At 34.8% G+C, this 22,657-nt stretch overlaps 1 protein-coding gene across 3 annotated transcripts in view; it reads left to right on the top strand.

Annotated features, from left to right (window-relative positions):
- Positions 1–22,657, top strand: part of ASPH (aspartate beta-hydroxylase) — a 260,009-nt gene that overhangs the window by 94,295 nt on the left and 143,057 nt on the right. For all 3 annotated transcript variants that reach the window (XM_036761811.1, XM_036761820.1, XM_036761803.1), the window contains 9 exons: positions 950–1,024; positions 5,092–5,223; positions 7,748–7,789; positions 8,661–8,717; positions 9,333–9,389; positions 9,830–9,862; positions 14,754–14,795; positions 17,278–17,313; positions 18,448–18,492. In XM_036761811.1, coding sequence (XP_036617706.1) covers positions 950–1,024; positions 5,092–5,223; positions 7,748–7,789; positions 8,661–8,717; positions 9,333–9,389; positions 9,830–9,862; positions 14,754–14,795; positions 17,278–17,313; positions 18,448–18,492 — 519 coding nt within the window. The remainder of the gene's footprint in view (positions 1–949; positions 1,025–5,091; positions 5,224–7,747; positions 7,790–8,660; positions 8,718–9,332; positions 9,390–9,829; positions 9,863–14,753; positions 14,796–17,277; positions 17,314–18,447; positions 18,493–22,657) is intronic.

Raw genomic sequence — 22,657 nt, 5'->3', positions numbered from 1 at the left:
TTTGCATACTGTAGCTTGTATGCTAATACTTTCTTTTAATCTTTTTCTCCTCTTGGCCATTTATTCCAAGCAAAACCTGGAATTTGTCCTTTTGCTAAATACTTATACCATGTAAAGTAGATGCTCATCATAATAATATACTGTTGGAAACTATCTTATCTTTTTTATAAGTGGATTATTTTTCTTTGGTGCTATATTTGAGGTCTAATTCAAGCCTGCTATTATAGAATCTGATAATTGAGTAGTCATTAAAAGGAATTTGAAAAATATTTTGTTTAGACAGTATGAATCTGTCTATAGTCTTTACTAGCTAATAAAATGACAGGGTGGGATTTTGGACTATAATTAAATGTTAAATGTCTTTCATTGAATAAGACTGTGTTCCCAAATTAAAAATTTAATAGGCAGGAATAAAGGAAGCTTTTAATTCATTTTTTAGATGTCACATAGAATTCGTGAAAATTTATTTCTTCTGATAGTATTGTACCAGTTTTATCAAGTTAGCAGATCGTTCTCACTCTGAATATCTATTTTGTCTCTCTGTACCTGCCTACCTATTTGTCTGTCTGTCTGTCTCTCTACCTATTTTTACCCAAATTTATGAGTCCACTGATACAAGAAACTCCTGGTGAGGAAACGTTTTCTCATTGCAGATGCTGTTCTGTAATTAGGACACTGAGAGGTTCAGTCACTTGCACAGACTCACATGAGTGAGAAGTGGGCCTTGAACACCAAGGACTTTTTGACTCTGAGGCTGGCTCTGTTATCTGTCACACATGTCCCACAGAGAAAAAAATAGCACGTTAAACTAACATGAACAAACTAGTATACTTTATTGCCTGAAGATTTGAAATTTAATTTATATAAATTAATTTCAAGATGAATATTATACAAGGTTTGAGGTGTTTATATTTTTATGGTTTTTTTATTTTAAAAAAATAACTTTTAGAACACCAGAGTGTTGAAAATGAAGTGGAAGAGGACATTCAGTTTGTTCTTAAAGAAGCACTGCAGACACAACATGGTATGAATTAAAATTTATTATTTTATGATTATCATATAAAGGATATGTTAGTTGGGACTCCTGAATTTGATTGTTGTTATTTTTTGTCATGTAGTATTGTTAAATACAGTATTTCCTAAACCAATTTGAGCATTGAACAACCTGGAGATTGCAGTGTTCTGATAGAACCTTAGTCTGGAGATATGGAATACTTCACGATAAAGAGGGGTTGGAGACTTAATGCATTTTTAATTTACAGAAGAACAGTATATAGAACTTACCACATGGACAGATTCATACCGATGTCCTGGTTGTGGTACATAGAAGTTTGATTTCATTGTTAGATGGATATAAAAACAAGTATTTTTCTATTCTAAACTTGGTTCCTCAAGTATGTACTAATGCACACATATTATACACTATAATATTAAAGAGCAATGACCATTTACAAAATGACTCAAGACACCTTGGTATAGGGAAAAGACTACTGGACTTGGGATCAGTAGACCTCATTTTGAATCCTGGCTCTGTTAACTATCTATGAGACCATGAAAATTTCATTCAGCACACTAGTTATTTAAACACTTGTGGCCCCAGTATCCTCATCATTAAAATGAAGAGTTTGAACTAGATTGCATCTTCAAGCTCTAATTTTGTGATCCTATGGCTCAGAAATTATACATTACAGAACATAATGGTTGAGTTTGAAAAACCAAAGGAAAGGCAAAAGTTCTAAAATCCCAGCCTTAGAGGTATGAAAGCCTCAGAAGCACAGGGTAAGCAATAGTAAAAGGGATGGAGAAATGAAATGAGAGAAAAGGAAAAAAGGAATAGAAGCTGTGATGGGGGTCAGTGATCAGCTCTGAGAGAGGCAACAAGGGTAAAAGAAAGATGGCTGTTGTCCATGTAGAAGGACATGAACAAAGGTAAGAATAGCTTTTCATTGTAAGGGACAAACAACCTTAGACTACTTGGAGCAATTGCTGTTCTATAACAAAGGCACCCCCTCTGTGCTTTGCCATTTGTGGGGGACTTTCTTTGAAAGGGCAAGTTATTGTAAGCTTGTTCATTTCACTAGCCTTAGAGGACATCCATATAACAAAGTAATGTCACAATGAAAACAACCAACTATTACAAATAGCATTATATTGGCTTTTAATATAATACAGTGTCAAGTTCAGCTACAATAGATAAAAGTACCAAAATCTGCCATTTAATATCCTTGACCCTCAGTTTTACCACTTGCAAAATAGGGGTGTAGTGATAGTACCCATCTGACAGAATTGTTAGGTTTAAATGGTTTAGTGTCTGTAAAGTGCTTTACAAACTTTAATGGATTATGTAGCTGTCAGCTATTCTTAGTATATTGTAGATACAAGTCAAAGACAAATAATGATGATAGGCTTGCAAAGAGCTTTATGTAATCATGTCATTCTAACCTGTGAGTTAAATACTATAGATGTTAGAAGAAGAGGAGAACTGTGACCTCTGTGAGGTCTGATGGCTCCTATTCCTAAAGCTAGGAAGAGTCACAGACAATTTGATCTCAGGTCTCTCTTAACTTCAAGTCAGGCATTTTTATTGTTACCCTGTGCTTTCTCTCAAGCATAACAAAGTCATGTTAAGCTTAAAACCAAAGAAGGATAGGTAGGGGACAATTTTGATCTTTCTATTTATTTCCTTCTTGTATTTATAGTTGAGGTGTTTCTAAATAGTATACTTGAGAAGTACCCTTTATATATAATGAGTTGTGATATCGGAAAGAATAACTGGGCAAATCCTTTGCAAATTTTTAAGGGAATTTCACTGGGTACCGACATATGTATCTACCTAAATTGAAATAACATGGCCATGTTCTTCTGTGTGAGTGCCTCTCAGTGAAAAGTTGGAAGTGACTATTCTAATAGGAATTAGTGATAACTTGATGGGGACAAAAGGTTTTTTTGAGAAAATTCAGGGCATTAAGTTCTAGATTTTTATTTTTGGTGGGTGGCTTTGGCATTTCAAAGGCAGATGTAGTAATAGAAATCTCTCTCCACACAAATATATAGGTATACACACATATATGTATGTACACATACATATATGTAGCTGTTGAAAAAATAAATTACAATTTTTTTCAAAGAACTTCTTATACGTAATTTCTCCCTAGTTTTAGAGAGTTTCTGAACACTTGTACAGGCCTGCAGAAATTAGTCTATTTTGGTGATGCTCACCAAATTTTATGCTAGCAAATGCTGGTACTCTCTAGTTTTAAGCAGAGTAATGACTAAGTTCATGTCATATAGGTGAAGATTATTATAAAATAAAACCTGGTGTTCGGGAAATTATGCTATCCTAGAACATTCAAAAGTCTCAAATATTGACCAATTGTTTATTGATTTGAGCTAATGCATAGATAAACTAAACGTGTTTTGACTGGCTGTGACTTGTTTTTATACCATAAATTAAAGATAGATAATTTTTAACCATAGGCATATCTGAAATTAACAAAACATTTTTTTTCTTGAAAGATACTTGTTCCTTGTAAGGAATTAGAATTAGTATCAGAGAAGGTTTTTTGTCATTATCCAGCCATCATTACCTTTTCTGTAACAATACCCATGTGGATCCATCCTGTGGATTAAAATGTGAAAAAAGATAGTTGATCCAGTGTATAAGTACTATACAGGACAGTATGTCAAAGATTTTATTTTTAATGTCAATTGTGCCTAGTGTTCCAAAAGGCAGGCATTGAGTGCATTTGGCTGAATGGGGGTGGGAAATGTGGCCAGGTGTCATGTTTTCAGAAATGCCACCTCTGCTAAAGAATTTGCAGACTTTTGAATAAGCCTTTACAAAATAACCTAAAACATCTTCTTGACATAGTCAGGAATCCTCTTCTTTACCACTCTATCAGCAAATACAGTGCAAGTAAGATAGATAAAAGGTAGGTTGAAGCTGACAAAATAGAGTCTTATGTTAATGTTACAAGAGTGGATGATGATTCTTGAATGCTTGTAAGAAAGTCAGTGGACATGATTTTCTGGAAGTTTCTTTGATGCTTTGCATTTTATTTAGTAATTAATTTTTCAGTAAGGCTGTCATAATGTCTCTTGAATCTGTAGGTAATTCACTCCATTTGTCTGATAAAGGACATGACCCCTCCCCCCCAAAAAGACAATCCTCTAAGGTTTTATATATCTATATTTTATAGCAATTGTTAGTCTTCATTGGTAGAAGGAGACTTCCTCACTGGGGAGGTCTATGTACTGAAATACATTATTAGTATCATCAAACTTAATTTCCTTAAACAATAGTGTTTTTGTAGAGGTACGCCTTAAGAGTTTTAGCCTGGGTCATCAGAAACATACCTTCCTCAGGCCTCAACTAGGCAACAAAATTGGGGGCTATCAGTCCCCAGTTGATTTCCCAGTTAAAAGGACAGTATCATCTTCTAGTTCTGAGCCACAGATGAAGACTCATATGACCCGAGTGAGGGGAGTTATTGGAATGCTCAGGGAACATTGGAATTCTAAGAATTCAAGTGGCAATCAGCAATTGCAAAGCTGGGATATAGGGGTGAGGACCAGGACATTTATGATATAGAGGAGATAAGTGCTGGGCTAGTGAGAAGCCATTGTGCCACAGAGTTCCCCTTTCCATTTTCTCTTGTTCCTACAGTCAGATTGTTGCAAGAAAGGTTGAAGCAGAGAGCATATAAAAAGTTGTGGTACTGATTATTGTAATGGGTTTCACTGGGTAGCAAAACAGACTTTAATTTTTCTATCTCTTTAGTTCTTGCCCTTTTACCTACCTTTCCCTTTGCTTATATCCTGTCATACCATACTTTACCTTTTTTGACACTGGAGTAAATGGAGGAGAGATTAGGAACAACTCTTCCTAGATAGTAATGGGCTCGGAAACATTGGGAGATGGAGAAAGGAGAGAAGGGATGGGAAAACAACAGTGGCAGCAGTAATTGAAGTAGAGTTCTTATGGCTGACTAATACAGATTTATATGCACAACAAGTAGGTGTATCAGAGAACACCCATAGTGACTGTTCATCAGCTTTAGACTGTCGACCTGTTTATTTTATTTAAAATAGAAAATGACAAGGAAGAAGAGTCGGTTGAAGCAGTAGAAGAACAGCAAATAGAAGATGATGAAGAAGAAATTCCTATGAGAAATGAGTTAGAAGATACACTTGAAGGCTTGGAAACAGAAGCACTTCATGAAGGTATAACAGTATTTCTGGTACAGTCAACACAGAGTACAGTTTTAAAATATGATTAAGTGATTTCTTTTCAATCCAGTTTGATGTATTAATAATAAGTAAGCCTTAACTGAAGATAGCTTTACTTACCCCAGACTTTTTGCAAGTTTTATGTTTTGTGAAATTTAGATTTTGGTATCCTGGAATTCAGAGTACTAGTCTCTTAAAACCCCATGTTCCTCTGTTATTTTTTTCCTAAACTCCCATGTTAACTCTGACATTTTTTAGTCCTACTTATCTTTAGTCTTTCCTTTCCATTTTGCTCTCTGGAACCTTTTTTGTCTTCATCATTAAAGAAACAAATCAAAACAAACTCCCTATTATCCTAACTATTTTTCTTTTTACATTCTGTCTTCTCAAGCTAATAGGGAGGAAAAACCTTAACGCCACCATTTTTGGCCCCTCATTCTCATGCTAGCTGCTCCTTCTGTCATGTTCTTCCACACTGAGTCAGAAGGAATTGTGTCACTTTCACATTCTACCAAACTAGACCCCTCATGTAGGAAGCTGTCAAATAGAAAAAAAATTAATAGATAACTTTAAAAAGCATATATATAAATATGTATGTATAATATAGATTATATAATGTAGATTAATTATAGCTATCAGTGATCGTGAAATCAGGGGCTGGAAATGTATGGCAGTAGCAAGTACAGTTATATTTTTGATAAATTCTATTCAAATATTCAAGTGCTGACTATAGCTGGATACTTCAGGGCCTATGGCAGCCTGGTTTGGCCACCAGCATAAGCTTTGATCCAGTGCGAGGCATTGAACTTTGCTGCCCTTATTTCCTCAACAGTAAGGGAGGAAGGTTAGACTAGATAAAATGTAGGACTCCTTTCAGGTGTAAAAATTCCATTGTTCTTCTACTTCTGAATTTATGTTTGATTCCTGAACTTAATAAGCTTGTCTAGGAGGGTGAGGTAGAACAAGCTCATCAATGTCTGTAATAGTAAGCAGAATTTTATGAGTGCCGTCAGAAAGGTTGGAACTAACATATTTCAGGAGAAGGAGGCATCCCTTAGCCTCTCCTCAGCTCCAGGCCTACAACTTCAATTGCACATAGGAATCTGCACTTAGATGTCTCACTGGTGACTCAACATATCATGCCCATAACATCCCCTAAACCTTATCTTCCTTCTGACATAATGATTTCTGCCAGCACCACCATTCATCTTCCCTTGTCCTCACTTCCTATATCTGAACAGTTGACAGCCAAGCAATGTTGATTCCATTTCATTCATCTGCTTGTTTTTTTTGGGGGGGGGGTGGCGGGGATACTGCCACTACCTGAGTATAGACAACCCTTCCTTACATGCCTTCTAGACTGGGGATTTGGAACCTGGGGTCCATGTGGATACATTTCAGTGGGATCTGTGAACTTAGATGGGGGGAAAATTTATGTTTAGTTTTACTTTATTTTTATTATAGATTTAAGCATCTATATTAGGTATTACATTTTTATTTTCACTAACCCAGGACCAAGATTTTACATTTACTTCGATTCTGAATGTGGGCAACAAACCACAGTGGTATTAAGCATCAACATACTGCCACAAGAGTCCATGACACTATATAATAAGATCCTTTGTTCTAGAGTGTTGTAGTCTTCTAATAAATCTTGCTTTCTGCACCTTCTCTATTACAATCCATCCTCTATACTGTTTTCCTTATGCATAGTTCTAATCATATCTCTGCTCAGAAATTTTCAGTGGTTCCTTACTGTTTATTAAGTCCAAATGTTTACTTAATATTTGAGAACATCCACAAATTGGCACTGTCCTATCTTTCCACCTTTAATTTCATTTTATTCAACTATATTGGATTTTATGCAATTATATATATATGCTCTTCATTTTGAAGGAGAGATCACATCTAGATGGGAAATCAGGAAAGGCTTTATGAATGAAGTCATATTTAATCTGAGACTTGATGTATGGGTAGGAACCACTAAGAAACTGTGGGGTTGGATGGAATAATATGTGGAAAATTGCAGGACATTATTATAGAATCCAAATACTAGGAAATACTATATAAGTTATTTGTCCATTTTTGCTTGTTAATCATTCTTATTCCTCTTCTCATGATTGAACATTTTTCAGTTCTTAACATTTGATCTGAGGTTGGTAGGGTGCAAACAAGACATAGTGTGAGGTGGTAGAAGGGGAAAACTGAAATAGGACTTTGAGGAGATTTATGTTCTGTTCCTGGTTGTGTTATTAACCATATAATTTTCAAGTTCTTTTACTCATCACAAAAGGAAGGCAATAATTCCTGCATTAGCTAGATCATAGGATTGTTATTAAGAATAACTGAGAGTATATTTTCAAATATAAAGCATAATAGAAATACAGAATTTCACCATTTATTTTATATTATTGTTTAATAGGCCAAAGATATTGAATATCAATATACTTTTGTAGATTATGGTTCAAGTTACATAGCAGTTAATAAATTCATTAAAAGCATAAATCTTGTTTTTTAGAAACTGAAGATACATATTATCGGACAGAAGGGCCTGAGTCAGGTGAGATTTTATAAAGTACTTTTTTTCCTGATTAATGCTAAGAAGAAAGTATTTTGATATGAAAGAGTATTATGATTTAAGTGGAATCCATTATTTTATTTTTAGTTTATAACATTCAGTTTCACAAGCTTTTGAGTTCCAAATTTTCTCTCCCTTCCTCTCCCCCCGCCCCTTCCCCAAGATGGCATGCAATCCGATATAGGTCTACATATGCATTCACATTAAACATATTTTCACATTAATCATATTTCAAAGAAGAATTACAGCCAATGGAAAGAACCATGAGAAAGAAGAAACAAAACAAAAAAGAGAAAGAGCAAATAGTATGCTTTGATCTGCGTTCAGACTCCTTAATTCTTTCTCTAGATGTGAATAGCATTTTCCATCATGAGTCTTTTGGAGTTGTCTTAGAACCTTGCATTTCTGAGAAGAGCCAAGTCTATCAAAGTTAGTCATTGCACGATGTGGCTGCAACTGTGTCCCCTCATTCAGCATCTGTTTATATGTCTTTCCAGGTTTTTCTGAAGTCCACGTGCTCATCATTTCTTATAACACAGTAGTGTTCCGTTATATTCATATACCACAACGTGTTCAGCCATTCCCCGACTGATGGGCATCCCCTCAATTTCCAATTCTTTGCCACCACAAAGGGAGCTGCTATAAATATTTTTGTACATATGGGTCCTTTTCCCATTTGTATGAACTCTTTGGGATACAGCCCTAGAAATGGTATTGCTGGGTCAGTGGAATCCATTCTTTCAATGAATTTTTTTTCCTTTAAAATTAGTGTTATCTATGGCGTTAAGTTAACTTAACAGATTACGAATCACTTTTAATGACAATTTTTAAAATGTCATTTCTTAATTTTCAGATTCAAATGAATATAATAAGGATGCGGAAGAGATTGTGTACGAACAGGAAAATCCAGGTTTGTGATCATCAGGTATATTAAATCATGAAAATGAACTTCCAGTATATGCACATATGCAGTTTAGTTTTCACCCAGGCTCATGACTGAAAGATTGGGGAAGTACTCTTTTGGCCTTGGGTATTTGGGGAAGAATCTTCCACCATTGTTGGTCAAGAGAATAGATGATAGCAAGTTCTGCTCCTAGGGAATGTTTTTTTCAGTTGAATAATTTATTGAGTTTTCCAGTGCAATGGAGAATTTTTAGAATGGTTAAATATTTGGAAAAGTGTGTGTGTGTGTGTGTGTGTGTGTGTGTGTGTGTGTGTATGTATGGAGGCCACTGGATAAGATGTGAGTTGATGTTTTTAGTTTTATTTTATTGTTGAGACAACATATTCAATCTGATTTATCTTAATTATTTCTTGTCTAAATGAAAACATTTATTTGCCATACTTGCATGATTTTGGTAGGTTATTATAGGACAATGGAACGATAGAGAGTAGTAAGCATGATTGTTTTTCACACTATTGTTAGGTTCTTAGCTTTATTCCAAACGTTTTAAATATAAATACTAAGTAATATATGCAACTTATCTTGAAGATTTAAAAAAATACATTTAATTTTCCTTTATAGATTACCAAGAGATTATAGAACCAGGAGTCAAAGATACAACACTGGAGTATGTTACAGGTATGATGAAGTAAAGAAGTTGTCTTGAAATCTTGGAAAGGAGTCAAATGTATAAATGTATAATGTATGATCATTTAAGGTTCTTGAAATATGATGCTTATATGATTTTTTTCAAAGCTTCCCTCAGAGTAGTTTTTGGGATGCCTTGTTTATGATGATTTGGATTTCCAATAACATCAAAACTTCATGGTAGTCAATTTAGGATTTACCCTTAATGAAGAAAAGACAGTAACATCCAATTGCTACTTTGTATCATAAACTGAACTGATTTGAGAGGTCTTGGCATCATCCAATTTCGTTAAGAGTTCTTTAGCACTACAACACATCTCTGTAGAGTATAATGATTAAATATGTATTTGTAAATATGAGTTAAATTTATATCTTAATTGCTTTTAAATCGGTTTTCTAAATACTTCTTTTTGGTTTAATTTTTTTTATAGAAGACACAACGTACCAAGACAATGATGAACAAGGTTCGAAAATTATTGTTTATATTTTACATAATTAGACTGAGATTTTTAAACCACTACTAGAAGCTATTAATGAAAAATGAGCTTTTTTCTGAAAAGTCATATTATTTCAACTTTGTTATGTCCCAATACATTTTTTTTTGGAAATTTTGTTTGAGACTTTGAACTTGAAATGAAGGATTACGTAGTCCAAACACTTCAGCTTCATTGTATTGAAGGTTATTGATTAACTGCATTTGAAAATACCAACTTTCTCACTTATTCACCAAACTTATGTGTAACTTTTAGAACATAAAAGTACAAAAGATGAAATGAAAGAGCAAACAGGGCCTCTGACTGTGATTTTACTGGTATTAGGGAACATTCAGGTGAAGAAGATTAGTACCTTCTGCAGCTTGGAGTTAGAATTGTCTAGGGCAGAGGTGTCAAACATACAGCCCATAACACTCCCGGTATGGCCCAAATCAGATTAAAATGTAATTGGGGACTATTTAACAAAATAAAAAATAAAACAAAACATAGATAACATTACATTTTAAAACTAAATTCAGTTTACTGGCCCCTTTTTCAGTTGGAGTTTTACACCACTGGTCTAGAACACTGAGAGGTTGAGTAAGTGACAAACATATTTTGAACCCAGATCTTCCTGGCTTTGAGGCTGACTTTTTATTTTCTATGCCATACTGCCTCTCAGTAGCCTATTGTACGTTCAAAATTCTGGACATAAATCTTTTTATCACTTAATTCTTAATGATTTAGAGTTGAAATATTTCTGGCATCTCTCTATCCCTCACACTTAGCACGGTGCTTTGCCATAGTAGGTACTTGGTAAATGCTTGTTGAAAGGAAATTGAATATTTTTCCTTGTTGTCTTACATTCATATTGAATAGAACATAATTTGGAAAATACTTATCTATTTTGGGAATTGAGTTTTGGCTTAATCCAGTACACAATGCTAACGCAAAATTTTATATTAATATCTCTGTGTTATAGAGATATAGTGTGTGATTTAATTATTTAATTATTCATAGGTATATACTTTTTATTCTAAAATTGGTTTTGCAGTTGTATATAGTAAATAGTACTTACTCGAGTATTAGAATTCTGTCAACTTCAACTATATGGAACTGAGGAAAACTGGGACATATAAAAGGAAAAAGTGAAGCTCTGAATAATGACCAAATGACTCAATGACCAATGACTCAAAAGAGCTAAAGATTTTGCTTGGTGTAATGGAAAGAGCAGATCTGGAGTCAAACCAGCTTTTAAATCCTGCCTTTGTTACTACTTGTCTGACCATGAGTATAATTAATTTCATTCAACAAACCAGTCTCTTAACCTCCCAGGACCTCAATTCTGTCATCAGTAAAATGAGGGAGTTGGAAAAAATTATTTTTAATGACCCTTCCAGCTCTACATCTCAGCTTCTAATTATGTTAGCTATTTCAAAAATCAAAGGTGCACTCAGAGGACAAAGACACACCACCACTGAGCATATCCAAAAGACAAGAACACAAACACTGAGAAAATTCTAAAAGAAGAGTCTAAAAATGTTTGGTAGTATAGTTTATGTAAGCATAGTTTTTTAATTTGACTAATTTGGGGCACAGTAATGACTTACATGTATGAGTTTTAAATAATCAGTCCTATTGCTTTATGATTATTATTTATGTAATTAAATTTATTCATGCCCTATTTTGAGACTTCACGTTAGACTTATTCTTCAATGATATAGGAATTAACTCTACTTCATGAATTCTTGCTTGCTGGGTCATGGGGGAAAACAGCTATGTTTGATTAGAACTCCTTGTTTGAAGATAATATAAATTAGCTGGTACCACCTTGAATTTCTTTTTCCTTTCTGAAGTTCTTTCCTTACCTGGTTTGAACAGAGAATGAGTTATGGCCAGTTCCTGTCTTCTTAAGTAATTCTTTCATATTTTAAAGCTTTCTAGCATAAGCCTGTAATATTATAGGATCATAGCATTTGGAACTAGAAAGGACCTTAGAGGTCATCTAGTTCTAATTTTTTTCTTATAGTTGAGGAAACAGTCTTGGAGTTTTGAAGTGACTTGCCCAGGATAACAAAGAGCTCTTTTGATATATTAATTTCTTAAGACATATTCTAGCTTGAGATAAATAAAATTTTTCTTTTTTTTAAACTTTTCTATTTTCATGGGATTCTCATTTTATCGATTGGTGAAACTCAATAGCTTTGTGCATTAACATGAAAAAGATTGGAAACCACTGATGTGCCTCGGCTTTTCAATGACTATTATCCAAACAAAAGAAAATCTATCCATAATAAAGGACCATGAGAGATGATCATTAATAACCAAAAAAGTCTGGAATATATTGATCATATCTATGAATCAGTAAAGGAAACCGAGAAGGGGTAGTCACACAATTAGAAAGATAATGCAATGTTAAGAAAGCCGGGGAAGATGAGACTATCCAGAAATAATGAGGGTCAGAAGTGTCTAAAGCTATAGAAAAGTCAAGAAGGATGAGAAGAGACCATCACATTTAACAAATGAAGATACCTATGGCATCTTGGAAGAGAAGAGTTTCAGTTGAATTGATGGTATCAGAAAACTCAGATTCTAAGAGACTGTCAAGTTTGAGGTGAACCAGAGGCATTGAGTGTAGATAGTTTCTGTTCTAGAATTTTTGACTGTGAAAGAAGAGAGACAGAGAATCATACATTGTGGATGTAGTGTAAAGTGCAGGTCTTTTAAGGATTAGAGAGGCTTGGATATGCTTAGAGTTAGCAGGAGAAGGAAATCAGTGGATAGAGATTAAAGAAACATTATTGGAAATGGCAAATGAGGTGAAGGTTAGGGAGTTTGGGGCTAAAGGTTCTGGATAACAGGTTAGTCTTGTCTGGAGTAGAGTTGTTTGTCTAGAGGTTAGAACATTAGTGAGAAGAATAAGGGATGATGTAGACTTGATTTGGAAGTGAAGAATTGGGGAGAAAGAGGTAAATCACTATAGAATGCCTCTATTTTTTTTTAGCTGATTTAAGAGACAAGGTCCTCTGCCAAAAGGGAGGTTGGAGGTAGTATTTAGAAGAGAAGAAGGTTGGTGTAGCCATTATGGGGAGTAAGATAGAAAATCAATCATCTAAGAATAAAATCAAATTTGTCGGGATCCTAGGTAGTTTAGTGCCGTCTTCCTTTAGTAACTCCTCCTTAGATGTGGAGGCAGTAAATGGTTGCAAGTCACCTAGTTTTGATGTTTTATAAACTATCAATGGGAGTAGGACAAAAAAGTAAGTGATACAAAGATAAAGGATGGTATCATTCAGTTGCTTATTTTTAGGGTAAAGTTTACAAAGGGAGGTAAGTGGGGCCAGAGCAAATGTGGTGAACTGGAAAAGAAGGGAAGGATAAGATGATTGGATGTTGTGGTGAGAATAAAGTGACTCGGTGGCTGAGGGAAAAGTGAAAAGATAAGATAAATGTGATCCTAAAAAGAATTTCAAAGTTCTGGATCCTGGAGGTGAAAGAGTTATTGGTTATGGTGAGATCAGGGAAGGATATTAACATTCTTATGTGCAGGTGAGGAGTGCACTGATATTGTAAAGATTATGGGAGTTGCAGGAGGTTAAAGTACCTAGGGAGTCAGAGTGTTTGAGGACCCATCAATATGTATAAGGAGGTTTCCAAGGATAAGAGCAGGAGTTGGGGTGGAGAAGGAATACTGTAAGATAGGTATTGAACTCCTTCATAAAAGAAGCATAATGAGATGGGAGAGCAGCAGAGAAAATGGAATTTGGGCAGATAAGGCTGAGGAAGAAAAGAATGAAATAGCAAAGAGAATTAAGAGGAAGAAAGGATTTTTGCTTCTGCAGATAGTGATTGACTCAGGATAAGATGATAGAAGTTTTGCCTGCCATAGGATAGGGGAAGAATTAATTGATAGGAAACCCCGTATTCCGAGATCCGCTGACGAGTTAGCACAGGATCATTGCAGAGGCAGGGCCGTCAACTTCTACAAACTTGTCACTACACATACTGGGGAGCCAGGGTGATAGATGCAGGGAGGAGCAGCTCTGTCAAGGCATTTAGTTCATTAAGTACTTGTGGGTCTCTTGGTATGGACTGAATTCACACTTGGTGCTAGCCCTACTGTTCTTTCCTAGGCCTGAGTCAGGCAAGTCTCCTGGTAGTTTAGGTTTGATAGAATAAAATGAAGCAGTGTAGTTAACAAAAGTAGATTTACATAGCCTTAGTAAGGGAAGAGCATATCATGGATCCCCAGAGAAGTTGAAGCGATAATGCATTCTGATATAGAAGAACCCATTTGAATGTTTTTTTTTTTCAAATTTTAGATTCATCTATATAGCCTAGATAAACAGCCCACATCTCAGGTTATCTTATTTCTATTCCACCTTCAGTGTGATGATCGTAATAAAATCCCTCCATGCTTGGAAATGGTACCAATTTACTTCATTATCTATTCTTTAAGCCCAAGGGTCCTAATATCTTTAATCTTTTGTGTGATTATTTTATCATTAAATTAAGGATTTGTTTTTGGATTTTTGCATTAAAAATAACAAAATCACAGGAACATAGATTTAAAGCTGGAAAAGACTTAAGAGTTCAACAATTATAACCCTCTTGTTTTATAGATTAGGAAATGGGCTTATAAAAAGTTAAACCGTTTACCAAAGTCACACCCCTACTGTCAGAGGCTGGATTTCAACTTACATATTTCTGTTTCTCTGGCTTATTATCTACCCGTTGGCCATATCATTCTGTAGATTAAGAACAGCAGCTGTACACAGTTCATTAAGCTGAAATATATACTATATGAAGTACTGCATTATAGTTTGCAGTTTTATAATGAAAACTAGGGATGATATGTGAATTTTTTTCTCCTTTTTTATAGTCTATGAACCTCAAGAAAATGAGAGAACAGAAGCTGTTTCAGGTAAATTCTTTCTTACCTCTAGTTAATGTAATGTTTGTAGTTAGTTAACAGTACAGTTTAATCCAATAAACATTTATTAAGCACCATGTTCCAGGCACTGTGCTAAGTGGGGAGGATACAATAAATAAAAGCAATCTAGTCCCTGCCCTCAAGGAGTTTACAGTCTAATGGAAGAGACAACTTATAAAAGCAGACAGGAAGTGGTGGGGGGGGGGCGGGGGGGGGGGGAAGGGGGGCAGGATGGGGAGGTAACAGGACACCACAGGCTATCTTGTATCATGGAGTTAAAACCATACAGATCAGCAGATGCAAAGTGTAGTAAGCTGAGAGTCCAGTTTTTGCCCTTTATAGTTGAAGGTTTTGGAAGGACCCGCAGATCTCGGGGGAGAGGAAGCTGGGGGAGGTAATATAAGTCAGTGCATGATTTAGCAGCATGGTGGTGAGTTTAGAAGTGATGAACTTGTCCTGGGAGGGGCATCTTGTGTGGAGGTGAAACCAGGCAGGGCAGCAGTGTGTAGTCTGAAATAACTTTCAGTTCTTAGAACAGTTGGAGTGAGGAGTCAATCTTGAAACACACACACACGCACACACAATTTTTGAAACACACAGTTCTTGGACTATTAAGAACTTGCATATATGTTTCTGTCTGAATATTTGTACTTAAACTTTTAAGATATTAAGGATCATGTCTTTTCCCTCTGTTTATTCACGTAGGATTATTCCTTATGCCCAGTATGTTCTTCCTCATCTTCATCTGTCTAGGTCTAGGTCTCATGTTATTTTCTCATTTTCTCATTTCTTATTTCAATTCAACTCGGCGAACAGTTATTAAATGCCTATTTTAAGACTCTATGCTCAGCACTAGAGGCACAAAGGAAACAGCTCCTTTTAAGGAGCCTAGATTTTACTGGGTGGACATGAGAGGTACACAGGTGAGTGTATAGATTGACAGTAAAGAGGGTCACAAAAAGATCATACTGCTCCAGGAATATTTGAAGAGTGAGAGGACATTAATAGCTACAGGAATCAGAAAAGGTTTCAAATAAATGATACTAGAGTTCACTCTCGAAAGGTGAATACTCCCATGCTAAAAGTAACTTCTCAAAAAGATCTTGACAGATAGATCAGTGGGTCAAATCAAAGAAAATGAAAATTGAGGATAAACGTAGTCTTATGTTTAGCTATGTAACATCAGCTTCACAAGTACAACATGAGAGAAGCAGGGTTAGACAGGAACAGTTCTGAGAAACTGAGGGTTTTAGTGGCCTGCAGGCTCAGTGTGAGTTAGCAGTGGGTGCAACAGCCAAAAAAAAATCTAATTTCATCTTTGGCTGCATTAAGAGAAGCATGGCTTCTAGGAATAGGGAAGTTACAGTGCCCTGTACTAGGCCCTTGTTAGACCTCCTCTGGAATATTGGGTTACCATGGTTTAAGAACATTGACAAACTAGGGTACAGAGGAGAACAGTGAATGTGGTGAAGGGCCTTGAGTTCATGCTGTGTGATCATCAGCTGAAGAAATCAGGGCATGTTTAGTCTGGATATAATAGCTGCCTGCAAGTATTTGTAAGGTTGTTGCATGGAGAAGGGATGAGATTTGTTTTGTTTGGCCCCAGAGGGCAGAACCCAGAGTAATTGGTAGATAAATTAAGGTTGAATGGATGATGTAGTAACCATGAGAACTATCCTAAATAGAAATGGCTTGCTTTAAGAGGTGGTGAGTTCCCTTTCATTAGAGGTCTTTAAGCAGAAGCTTGATGGCCACTTGTTGGATATGTTATAGTGGGAACTCTTTTGATGTTTGAATTGGAGTAGATATTGCTGAAATCTCTTCCAACTCTCAAATTCTGTGATTCTGTACTTAGTGCTTAGTTTATATGGTTCTTTCTTCACAAGAGTCCTGTGAGAGAGGTGTTATTATCTCTGTTTTTAATATATGTAAGAAACAGAGTTGGAGCAGTTCAATGACTTAATCACATAGTACTAAGTGGTAGAGCCAGAATTCCAATCCTGGTGTGCTGATGTTAAGCTCTTTGACCCATATCATGCAGCTTTGCATCTAAAGAAGAGGGAAGTGGGAATAGGTACTCTCAGGCACCTCAGAGGATTAATTTCTACTGTTGGACACTGAATTTGGCTCTAATTTTCATAACCTAAAACTAAATGGGAAACACCTCCTACCATGTACTTTTGCATAGTCATCCTAAAGATGTTCATTGCTTCAGTGGTCACAAGGCTTTAGTAGGTGTAACAAAAACGATGGCAATTTCTTTTTTATTACTCTTGGGCTATACTAGCTCAAGAAGCAGGTTTTTGTCCTCCAAATAAATATTTATACTTTTTCTTATAAAATATTTAGAAGGACTAAAGAATGATTAATGAAAGTACTAAATAAGTTCCATATTAAGAGAGCATTTTAGGCAGCTTCTGTAACTCTTCAGGAGCTCAATTGATAAATATATGTGTATATTTTTTATTTTTAGATATTGCTGTAGAAGATTTAAACATAGGTTTAGAGGGTAAGTCAATATCTAGAGTTGTTTTATTTTTCCATAATGGAAGTTAAGTACTTTATATTGATGATTCAGTTCTCAGTGTGTTGAAAAAGGAGGCATAATATTTGCAAAGAAAAGTAAATGCTATTAAAGCATTTTATTAAGTATATAATATAAACCATAAAGAAAAAAAACAATACTTTTGAAAGGAAACAAAACTATACACACACAGGGGGAGAGAGACAGAGTTAGAGTCAGAGAGACAGCTGTGTAATAGGATCTGACCAGTAAATAGAATATCAATTATTATTTAGGTCAGGTGTGATACTTATATCCAAAGAACACTGTTAGAATAAACTGTTTGATTTTATAGTAATTTGGAATAAGAATTCAATTTAACATTTTGAGAAGTAGTTTTATAAAGAAAATCTTCAGATCAATATTGATCACTTGATTGATATCTCAGTGTATCCTAAATTCAGTTCTGAATTTTGAAGCAACTTCTGTAAAAATAGACTAAATCATTATGTTCATATATGTTCTAGAAAATATTCATGAGTATCATTTTTCAAAAGTAAAAAGGTAAATATTACATTTCTAGTCTTTTTCAGGGATTGTATTTAAAGTTAACTGGAAAGCTTTTTTAGTTATAGTCATTATTATTTTAAAAATAATTTTAATTAATATTAATAGTGACTGTATAGTATCCTTGGCATGTTTCATTCATCCTAAATGCAGTATCATGGGTTATTCTCACATTACAAATGAGAAACAAGTTAATGAAATAAATAACCCTTCAATGAAATAAATAACCCTTCAACATATAATTAGTAAGAAACAGAATTTGGGTTAAATCAAAGGTCTTCTGACTTGTGCTCTATTGTTTTTTTTTTTTCATTAGATGGAAGATTTGAGATTAGTGAAATAGAGTTAAAATTTACTACCTGTTTAGTGCAGAGCATTATAACATTGAGAAATTAAAAATGTCCTAATATTTAATCAAGTTAGTAATTTATTTTCTTAAAACTACCGTAAAATATTTTCTGATAACTATGGTTTAATTTTTTTGAAGTCACTTTTATAATATGTGGTGTTAAAAGTCAAATTTGTCATATGTAAATTAAGCATGTATAATTAGTGATTTTTTTTTTATTGTAGAAGGAAATATATCCCCAGTAGAAGAGCAGCATGAAATACCATCAGGTATGACAAGCCATTATTATATAGTTTATTTTCTTTCTGTTTATATTTAGAATATCTCATATTTAGAAATCTGTTTAGGAGAAGTAAAGCTAAAAATCAACTTTGTAAAGTAAGTTTATGAAAAATAGCAATTCTTATGGTTCTCTAGCTTTTAAGAAAAAAACAAAACAAATATTTTTGTATCAGCCAAGTGGAAGTAATAGAAACCTTTCTCTCTAATTACTACTTCAAACATATTCTATTAGTCTGTTTAAGTAAATGCCGTAGGATAGTGCTCATGTACTTTAATCATCAAAAAATATTAGGGTAGGATATTTATTCTTTTTGATTTGATATTAAATTATGTCAGGGCTGGCCCCATACAAAATTGATGAAGTGAAGTTTCTTTTGGGCTTGTTGGTCTTTAATTGTGTGATTTAAGTTTTTTATGGAAATCTATGCCAAGTTTTCTTCCTTTTTCTCTTTCATCTTTTGCATTAAAACCATTATTTTGTCTTTATTTCTCCACTTGCATTCTTATTTTTCTGTAAAAAAATAAGTGGATGTAAAAAAATGGCAATATTTCTTTTGCTTTATGATGGCAGAGAAGAAACCACACATTTTTTTGTTACATTCTGTGTAGACCCTGCCTCACACGTTGCCTGCTTTTTATTCAGGTGGCACTTAATTGTTCGGAAAAATGAAGCAGTGCTTAAACTAAGTTTGTTTTTAAATGTGTTCTTTTATTTTTGAGATGATTTCCACTATACTTTCAAGTTGACATTGGAGTATAAAGCTTTCTGTCTTTCCCTAGTGTTGGGAAAATAATTTTTTTTTGTTTAGGAATTGTTATCAACACCCTTTCTCTACATTTTTCTTATTTCCTGTCACAAAGTGTGTTTTGGTTTTCTTTCATGTCATATGTTCAACTTACTCTAATGCTCTTTTCAGATACTATAATTATTGGTTCAGTGATTATTCCTTTCACTGCCTCTGATTTCATATTATCCTTTTTAACAAAAAAAGTAAGAATTTGCTAGAATTTTTATTTAATTCAGCCTAGGAATCTTCAATGAAAAGTCATACCTTAAAAATTAATTGATAACTTTTTATATCATAATCATTTCCAAATATACCACTTTCAATTTAAAAAGAAAAAGGATCCTCAATGAGTTTAATTGCCTGGACAGGGGAAATTCATCCTTAGGTATTGAAAAATTAGTATATAATTGCTAAGCTAATCTAAATGATCATGCACGTGGCAGATGTATAGCAGAATTGAGAAAAGTCAAATATCTCAGCATTCAAAAAAGGGAAGAGGGTCAAGCCTATAAACTCTAAGTTAGTGTGCTTGCCTGGTTCTGGGCACAATCATTGGGTGTGTTATTAAAGGGATGGTTTGTGGGTATTGAGAAATGGAAGCTGCAGCCACTAAAACTCATTTGGGTTTATCAAAAACAAGTAACATCAGGTTTTCTTTACTGTGTTTTTAAAGCAATTATTGTAAATGTTGTATGTCTAGATTTTAGTAAAATATTTTAACAGTCCTCATGTTATACATGAGAGGAAGATGAGGAGATATGGTCTGGATGATAGTATAGTTGTCACTTAGATGACCATGCAATTAATAAAATTAACTGACATTTACAAAAAAAGAAAAAGGAAAACTAAAATTCAGAAAATCTGTTATATCTGTATATTATCATTTAATGTGAGTTTTAGAGAATTAGCATGTATAGTCCTTATCCATGCCTTGTTTTTGAAGTTCTGAAAATAAGATGTGCCAAAATCTGGTATATATGGGCTTTTGAGGAGAAAAAGCAGACATGTGACCTTCATCATTTATGTCATATTTTTATAATATATTACAACCAATATTTCAAGCATTAACTTCATATGGAACATTAATTATGTTTACCATATCTGGAAATTTGGCCAGACAGTAAAGTGAAGACTAGTAACTGAAACAGTCAGTAAGCATTTCATGCAGGGAGTGGTGCCTGAGCTGGGCTTTAAGCAAAGTAGGGATTCCTAAAGATGGAGGTGAAGAGGCCTGGAGTCAAGAGATGGAATGTCACGTGTGAGGAGTAACTAGAACAGTCCGTCTGGACCATAGAGGATTTGAAGAGGAATGGTATAGAAGGCTGGAAAGGTGGGTTGGAGCCAGGTTGTGAAGGCCAAAGAGAAGAGTTTGTTTTTTATTCTAGAAGCAACAGGGGGCCACTCAGTCTTATTCATCAGGAAAGTGATGTGGTTAGACCTGTGTTTTAAGAGCATCACTTTGATTTTATGCAGAAAATGGTTGGGAGAGGGAAGAGATATGAGGCAGGGAAAACTAAGTTATGCTATTAGAGGATTGGTCGGGGAGGGCCTGACCTCCTAGGCTCTCAATCAGAGGAATGGGGAAAAGGAGACAGATGTAAGAGATGTTTCAGAGAGACAGTTTCTTTCTAAGTTTTGTGCATGGGCTGTCTTTTCTTCTCTGCTGTGGCTGCAAGTTTACCTCAGGCACTCTTTTAATGAGCATTTGCCTGCTAAAAAATAGGGGAAAATGGGTAGGAGAGACTATTAACTTTATGTTGTATGTACTTTAATATGTAATGACTTTTGCCTTTATGAGAAAGGATTACTTTGTACTTGTATCCCTAGTACCTAGCACAGCTACTAGTATATAGTAGGAACTTAATAAATACTTGCAGATTGATTGGTTAATTGATTTATTAATTGATTTTCATTTGAAAAATAAATGCCATGTTCCGAAGCCCTTCTTTGATCTCTCCACCCCTACCTACGACGTAACAACCTTTTCCTTCAGACCTCAGTGATGGTTTCATGAATCTCTGATTGACTTTTTAGGTGATATAATAGTTAATAATTTAATATTGTATAGCATAGTTATGTATGTTTCTGTCTTTCCCTGCCACCTCTCTGATGCCCAACCCCAAACTAGTTACATGTATCATCTCCAGTGACTAGGCCAGGGGTAGGGAACCTGTGGCTTCAAGGCCACATGTGGCTTTCTAGGTCCTTGGGTGTAGCCTTTTGACTGAGTCCAAGTTTTATAGAACAAATCTTTTTATAAAGGGTATTTTTTCTGTGGAGTTTAGATTCAGTCAAAGGGCTGCACTTGAGGACCTACAGGGCCACATGTGGCCTTGAGGCTGGAGGTTCCCCACCCCGATCTAGGACAATGTTCAGCAAATGAGAGGAATTAATTTTATTTTGTTTTTTTGGTGGGGCAATTGGGGTTAAGTGACTTGCCCAAGGTCACACAGCTAGTAAATGTGTCAAGTGTCTGAGATTGGATTTGAACTCAGGTCCTCCTGACTGGCTGGTGCTCTACTCACTGCACTACCTAACAGCCCTAAGGAATTAATTTTTATTGAAGAAATTAAATGAATCACATTTAAAAGGATAGTCTCTTTTCTACATTTTAAAAATTACTTCACTTGTCTTGTTTATAATGACTGAAAATAGTCTGTCCCAAATAAAATTCTGTTGCTTGCCTCTGGCACAACTTTCGAACAAGGGAAAATAACAAAACAAAACTAGTTTTGTCTCAACAGCTTGATTTCATAGCATCTTGGCCCGATGAGTCGAGATAATCTCACTCAAACACAAAGAAAAGTGTTTAGATTTGGAATCATCATTACCTAAAGACTCCTTTGCTCATTTTCCACGGAGTCCTTCTGTGTTCTTCTTAGTTATCACTTTTTATTTAATTTACAATAATATATGAAATTTTCTTATGTCAAAAAGGAAGTTATCAATAGGTTCATAAAGACTGAAGAATTTTTAATTTTTTTAAAAAATGTTTTTAACATTTGAAGTTCTTTCCAATGATCACTTTTATTGTTATAGTTCAGTCATTTTAGTAGTGTTTAACTCTTTGTGGCCCCACTTGAGGTTTTCTTGGCAAAGATACTGGAGTGATTTGCTATTTCCTTTTCCAATTTATTTTACACATGGGGAAACTGAGACAAAAAGTGATTTGCCCAGGGTCACAAAGCTAGTAAGTATCTAAGGCCAAATTTGAACTCAGGAAGATGAGTCTTCCTGACTCCAGGGCTGGCACTTTATCCACTCTGCCACCTACCTGCCCTAATCATCCCTTTTACAGCCCTCTAAAACCTCATATTACAAAGGAATTTGGCATGTGGAACTCTGAGCAGCTTTTGCCTTCAAT

Source organism: Trichosurus vulpecula, chromosome 1, assembly GCF_011100635.1.
Source record: "Trichosurus vulpecula isolate mTriVul1 chromosome 1, mTriVul1.pri, whole genome shotgun sequence".
Classification (NCBI taxonomy): Eukaryota; Metazoa; Chordata; class Mammalia; order Diprotodontia; family Phalangeridae; genus Trichosurus; species Trichosurus vulpecula.
This window is presented reverse-complemented; position numbering and strand designations above follow the sequence as displayed.